The 7,036-nt window shown below is 45.0% G+C and overlaps 2 protein-coding genes across 4 annotated transcripts in view; one reads left to right on the forward strand and one right to left on the reverse strand.

Annotated features, from left to right (window-relative positions):
* The window catches only part of GGACT (gamma-glutamylamine cyclotransferase), a 30,720-nt gene extending 26,707 nt beyond the window's left edge, over positions 1 to 4,013 (forward strand). For all 3 annotated transcript variants that reach the window (XM_035318685.1, XM_035318676.1, XM_035318693.1), the window contains one exon: positions 395 to 4,013. In XM_035318685.1, coding sequence (XP_035174576.1) covers positions 400 to 858 — 459 coding nt within the window. In that variant the 5' untranslated portion in view covers positions 395 to 399 and the 3' untranslated portion in view covers positions 859 to 4,013. The remainder of the gene's footprint in view (positions 1 to 394) is intronic.
* Positions 4,014 to 4,040: 27 nt separating this feature from the next.
* The window catches only part of PCCA (propionyl-CoA carboxylase subunit alpha), a 275,014-nt gene continuing 272,018 nt past the window's right edge, over positions 4,041 to 7,036 (reverse strand). Inside the window, exon 23 of the mRNA XM_035318665.1 lies at positions 4,041 to 4,382. Coding sequence (XP_035174556.1) covers positions 4,314 to 4,382 — 69 coding nt within the window. The 3' untranslated portion in view covers positions 4,041 to 4,313. The remainder of the gene's footprint in view (positions 4,383 to 7,036) is intronic.

Consider the following 7,036-nt stretch of genomic DNA (forward strand, 5'->3'; position numbering starts at 1 on the left):
ATCCTTACTGCATGCAGCATGGCTCCAATATAATCATGAGAGAGGAAAAAAACTCAAGAAAGGCTTGAAGCTTTTCCTCTGTCGCAGCACTGCGTTGGCTGCTGTTGTGGCATCCTTAGAGAAACAATGGGATGCCATTTGATTACAGCAAAGAACTGCAAGGGGGAATTTCCCCTGCTGTCTGTCTCTCTACAGTTTTTGACTGAAAAGTTTAAGGACCAATTTGAATTTAGCATGATTTTTTAAATGAGGTGTATGAGATCAATTTTGCATGTGCCCAAACAGCCTCGCATGTATAACCCATCTTGGCGTGCGTGCATGCATTGCATCCGTGCTGCGCTTCCAGCTAGCCACGTGTGTAACGTCCGCCTTTGTCTTTCTGCTGCTTTTGCAGGTACGATGGCTCGTGTCTTTGTGTATGGCACGCTTAAGAAAGGCCAGCCCAACTACAAGCACATGATAAACACTGCCAAGGGGATAGCAAAATACCAAGGAAGGGGCCGCACCGTGGAGAAGTACCCTCTGGTGATCGCAGGGAAATACAACATCCCGTTCATGCTGAACATCCCGGGCACGGGGCACCACGTGGCCGGGGAGATCTACACCGTGGACGACCAGATGCTGCAGTTCCTCGACGAATTCGAAGGCTGCCCAGACATGTACCAGCGCACGACGATGAGAATCGAGGTGGTGGAATGGGAAGGGAAAAGCAGCGCGGCCGGGAGCAGCGTGATGGAGTGCTTTGTGTACAGCACGACCACCTACCAGCCCGAGTGGGTCCAGCTGCCCTACCATGACAATTACGATTCCTCCGGGACTCACGGCCTCTCCTACGTGCTGCGCGAGAGCAGGGATTAAACCAGCGCAGCCCCGCCGAAGACGCAGTAGCACGGTAGCCCTTCCAGGAAACCCGTAATGCCCTTGTATTAAAACCCGAGATCTCGTGTAACCTCCCAAACCTGGGCGCATTGGCTGTAGCGTTGACGTGTCGTAGGCCTGGAGGCTGGCACACAGCCCCGGCTAGGCACAGCCTGCTGCCCCCACTAACCCAGCCTAACTGGTTTCGCGTGACGCCTGAAACAAGCGTATCTGTCTGCGCGCACCCCTCTGGGGGTTTGGGTTTTATCCTCCACCACCCCCAGCCTTGCCTCAAGTACAGGGCTGAGGTGAGTGAAAGGCAGATGAACACACTAATTTTTTTTTCTTACCAGAATTGATAAATTTATCACGTGTGTTCTCCAAGGCGGGCGGAATAATGACGCTATTGCACTAATAGCTAAAACTGATTTTTAAAAATTGTATCTGCAGACAAAGTAAAGCACACCTCACATTTAATAATGCTTTGTGTTTGGTAGGCTACTGAATGTAAACAAACTGGGCAAACAAATGTGTCTTGGGGGAGAAATGACCATACAGCTAGCCTGCACTTCAAGGTAAATCTGAAATCACTGTAGAAATAGAGGGGAGAGAATTTAACGATGCCTATTCCTACTCTGTGATGCAATGTTTTTCTGAACTGGAGATGATTATTTTTAAAACGTGCTTAGTTTTATGAGAAGAGATATTAAAGAAATATTAAATATTAAAGAGAATTACATTTCCAGTTGTATTTTTAATTTAACATCTTAAGCACTTTAGGTACTATTTCAGATCACTAAGGGACTGGGGGATCTGGGAGTTGCAGGCCAGTGAAAGCAAACCTGATTTCAGCTGCCCACCACACTACACCTGCAGCTGGGGCGAGCACTTACTGTCCAGGTGACTTTTAGCCAAGCACTTTAATGCAGAACTTGCAGTCATATGCAGTCTGAATTTCTTTTGGGGGGGGGGGGATTATTACTCATGTAATAATATAAAAAAAAAATCCCCAAAGGACCTGTATGTGATTTAAAAAAAAAAAAAAAGACAAAAAGAAGACTGTTGTTCCCATGAGCCAACCACTTGTGCTGGTTTCTGTACAGTCTGGGGAAACTGTGGCCTCGTGTTGTTGCTCTCCTGTGCCTTGTATTTCCTTCAACCGTGGTGTTTGGTGTATAGATATTGTACAAAATACAAAGCTGCCGAAGGGACAAGGCTGTGTGCTGTGCAGTGAGCCAAGGTACAATGAAATGTACTGAGGAGACCGTTACAAACAAGCTTGTACTTTGCTTCATTGCCAGTAGCTCTGGGATGGCCAGAGGAGGTCAGCGCAGGGATCCAGGGTAAGCAATCAGCCTAAAAACTTCATTAGGCAAAGGCACTGCTGCAGTTCAGGCAGAAAAACAGACCAAGAGCTTGTGTTTCTGCAGTAGGCAAATGAAATGCCTTTCAAGTAGAATATTCATGGTTTTTTTTCCTTCTTTAGTTTAGGGCAAGCTGCTGGCTGAGTTGTGCCCCAAGCTGGCATTATGGATGCTCCTAGGAAAGGCTGCAGGGGCTCTGCCTCACTTTCTCCAACTGCAAAAGCAGTGCTGTGCTTGGAGGTCGGGTACTGCCCAAACACACACCTCAGTCATTGGAAAGATAAGTAAACTAAACGAAGCAGATCTCTGTGCTAAGATATGGCCCCCTTGGCCATACGATAGTCAGCAGCTTTTCAAAGAGACGACCAATGCACTCAATGCACTGCCCATCATGTTCCAAGCAGAATGAACGTTTCTGGTTAAAAAAATGAGTCACCAGCCCTGTCACAGACTGGTTTTTCTTTTTGTTTTCTTTCTTTTATCTGCCTGTAAAGGGCCTGTCTCTGGCCAGAGGGTTTTTTTGTTTGTTTTCTGGGAATTAGCAGAACCCAGCGCGTCTTAAGCATGAAACTACCGGCAAGCCCCCTCCTCTCTGAGGCAGTGTTAAAGGCAAAGCAGGACCGGTGGGGCTGCCACAGGCACAGCCCCGTGGCCTGGCTCCAGCCCTGGGAGCAGCAGGGGCCCCGGCAAGAGCTGGGGGGGACTGTGGGGGCACCGCCGCGCCTGGGGGGCTGCAGCTGCTGACCTGGGCCTTCATGGGTTAAGGGAAGAAAGAGCCCTCAGATAACCACACGCTAACAGTGTGAGCCCAGTAAACTTCTGGTATCTGTGCCTGGCTGTGGCATTTCGTTCCCAAGCTCGGTAAGAAAAAAGAAAATAAATGGTTGTTTAAAGTGACCAAAGTCACTGCAGTCCCGGGCACAAGGGTGTAAGACAAGTGATGGTTCTTCCATTTTTGCAGGATTCATAACAGAAAACCTAAAAATAAGTAGGAGTTTTGCAGCCTAAGAAAGGACCTGCATCTCTTTTATGAAGCATGCTTTTAAAACAGTTTTTAACAGTACAAATAACAGTTTTTCAAAGCTTTCTAATGCCAAAAATACATACATAGCACCAGACCCTCTCACTTCTGTTCATGTCTCTTAAATCTTCCTCCTCTCCGGGCCTTACCTGGTTTCCCATACCAGATACACAGCTCTTCCAGCACAATATAATCATGTATTATGAACAGCCCCTGTTCCTCACAGCGTCTTTAGAAGGAGATTCTGCACAACAAAAGGCCAGGCACTTGGGTCGCTCTTTCCCAGAGGAGTTCAGGAGGCAGCGTGCTTGGCCTGAGGGCCAGCAAGTGCCTCCAGCAATACCCTGGGGCAGCTAAGGGGATTTGAGGACTGTGCCAGCTCCTTCTCGAAGGCCTTGCATCCAGTAATCAATAGAAAGAAGATAAAGGGGAGGGCAGTTGAGTATGGAGTCTGAATAAAAGAGGAAATTTCCCTTACAACTGCAAATGAAAATACATGGGGAAAGTCTGCACTAGCGAAATAAAGCATCTAGCTCGAAATTTAAAGCTAGTCTCTGCAAAGGCTTCAAATTATTACAATAAATCTGACCAGAATTTAAGCCATTGGCAGTGATTGTTCAGTGCTTACAGAGTTTAAGGGAAACTGCTCGGTTCATTCAGTGATTAATTTGTCACTCATCAACCATTCTGTACATTTGTCTGGGGCCTCAAACCAGTGATAATAACCATGGAGAAGATTAATCAGCTTTGGGCTTTTGTTGAGTTTTCTTTTTTTTAAAAAAAAGAGGCTTTTTCTGTTTTAACGCAGAAATAGTCTTTTATTGATTCTATATGATCCTGAAAAATCAAAGAATTACAAAGGTTATGTACAAGTATTTCTGGAAGTAAAAATCTGGGATCTGTTGCCAAGGTTTAGTATCCATGTTTGCTGTCTTAACCACTGATACAATAAATATGACTGTATAAAATCTTCTGTGTAGGACTGTCCATCTTGTGTTGAATTGCCTTCATTTTACTTTATGGATGGAAACAATAAAGGTTTAGGTAATTCAACAGTGGGAAGGCAACCTTCATTCCAGTTCCACCAGCAGATCTCCTTCTCCAACAGTATCACCAGCTTTGCAGTGCACAGCTTTCACCTACAGTACAGAAACAGAAACAATTTCAGATCTTCCTCAGTGGCACGGTTAAATAAATGTTCTGGCTGGCATTGCGTATGTGCAGTACGACATCTGCGTGCTCACTACATGCACAGGATAAACGGCCACTGTATAACGTTACAATCACCGCAGGGATCACAGACACGTTTATGCTGGAAGGGCCTCGAGATGTTGCCAGCCCAGCCTCCAAGGTTCAGAGCCCAGCTGAGCTTTGTGTGTCTCTGAGGATGGAGACTCCACCACCTCTGGGCAGGCTGCCACAGGGCTTGGCCAAATCCAGCTTCAGCAAGGTATCTAGGAACCTACCACTTGCTGGTTTTCCTGTGAGTTGGGTGCTTGAAGCCCTAACTGTCAGATCACTGGCACTTGTTAAAAAATAAAAAGCACCTATTTGCACTGCTGTTAATTTCCTACTGAAATTCTAAGTATTTGAGAGAATAATCTGAGTATTCAACATTCATTCATGCTTGGACATTACAATGAAATACGCCAGGATTTCTTGGATTACAGATCTGAAGTATTACTGATTTTTGGGATTGCAGCCATGAAGCTGGGTTTCCCTTAATCCCCAGAATGCCGAGATAAATCAGTTCAAATCTGAGTTTAAATCCTTCCAAGTAACTGAACTTGGCAAAGGGCTACAGCTGTCAAATAAATGCAGATACATTTATAGATGGATCCTATACTCACGTGCAGATTCCTGAATTTTAAAACACATAAATCTTACACTGTAAGTATGTATATATATACACATATATATATTATGTATAAACTATAGTACCTCATTTTCTCTAAAAAAGGCTGAAATGTCTTTGAATTCCCTCTTAGCACACGGAGCTCCAGACATGATTTGAAGCTCTGTATTAGCGTTTGCTTGCAACGTTAATTCAAAGCTCCCACTGCTGTGCCCAAACTGTTGGACAAAACTTTCTTCAGCAGTTAGTTTAACTCAGTCACCCAAACGTCACCTTAGGCTCCTAATGGAAACCTGCAGCACACCCTAACTATCAGGCTACTACGGCTGCACTGTTGTCCACGTCTGAGTTTGACAGTGCACGCCACATGAGCTGTAGGCGTACCTCTGGAGCTGTCACACATGCATATCCATGGCATTGCCCGTGGAATGAAGCTGAATGCTGTTGACAGGCAAAAACACCGTAAGATGTACAAGCAAGGGCTTTATTTCTAAACCAACACCTACACAGCCTACCCGATCCCTGAGGCTATGTCTTTTGGGAGAAGAAAGCAGTGTGAAAAATATTCTGCGTCTTTCTTTCCTTTTTATACAAAGCCAAGGTTCGGCAAATGCTGTAGCTCAGCAGTGTTTCAAGCTCCCTGGTTATTTCTGCAATGCGCTGGCAGCCAGCACGGCCAGCTCCCCAGCCCGACCCACGTACAACTGTCCCGTACGAGGGAGGAGGCTCCCGGCTCCCTCTCCAGCTTTCACTCACTGCTGACCACCTGCAACTGGGGTAAATTCAAAGCAGATAAAAACAAGCCACTTTTCTCACAATTGCAAACAGGAAGAGTGGGAGGGTTGAGGCAGAAAAGGAATTCAGATGGGAATGAAAATGGACATCTTCCAGCTGAAGACAAAGGAACTGAGTTTCAAAACACAGTTTTAAGGCATAAAAACGCGGACTAGCAGCCAACAGCAACCAGCTCATTCCCGCGGTGGAGTCAAGTTATTTCAGCACTCAGCCATGGCTTCGCACAGCAGAATGGTGCAAAAAAACCCTTCTGTTCACCAGGTTCATTTCTACACAGCCCCAAAGTACTTTGCTTTCTGAAATTCTTAAAATTGTAGAGAATCAAAAAATCTGCTTATTATTAAAATGGAGACCTCAAGGGGATATTGTAAGGTACGCATTCAAATCCCACTTTGACGGATTAATACACCAAATGTGTTTTTATGTGGCATCTGTGCAGAATGGCAGGAGGTATTTATTATTTGGAGAAGTGCAGGCAGGATTTTAAGGGATAGGCCCATGGGTTGCAGCACAACTTGGTGGGGAAGGAAAGTTTAAAGTGAAAAAAAGGAAAAAAAAGGTGAGGAGGGTGGCAATGGCATTTTAATTACAAATACTCACTGGTTAAAAAGTGTGGATGCAAAAAGACACAATAAGGGGTTAAAAAAAAAGAAGCAAAGACAAAAAATAAATGCTATAAAAATATTAATCAAGTGAGAAAATAAATTACATAGGAATTAATGCATGAAAGAAAATAATAAAACGCCAATGTTAGAGCAACAGGAGAAGGTACATTCTCACTCTCCCTGCATTTTTTTCCCTCAAGACCCAATTTTGCGTTAGATGTACTGGAAGAGGCAAGACCTGGGTCCAAGCCTTGGTGACAATTTCAGTGCTGTGCCAAATAATCCTTTCTTGTAAACACACAAACAGTCCTTGGCATAGACACCCATCTTCAGATCTCAGCAAATCTTGCCAATGCCTAACCCAGTCTCTGCCCTGAAGAGTCAGGCTCCTTGCTGCCTCCCTCTGGGCTAATGAATCTTGCGATATATTTTTATTTTTATTATTTTCTTTAGCACAGGGTTCTGTCCCAGCCAGAGCTGGGCCAGGACCTGCTAGGAAATATGAGATTAGGAGAACAAAAAATCCAGACCTCCTCGA

Source organism: Oxyura jamaicensis, chromosome 1, assembly GCF_011077185.1.
Source record: "Oxyura jamaicensis isolate SHBP4307 breed ruddy duck chromosome 1, BPBGC_Ojam_1.0, whole genome shotgun sequence".
In the NCBI taxonomy this organism is placed as follows: Eukaryota; Metazoa; Chordata; class Aves; order Anseriformes; family Anatidae; genus Oxyura; species Oxyura jamaicensis.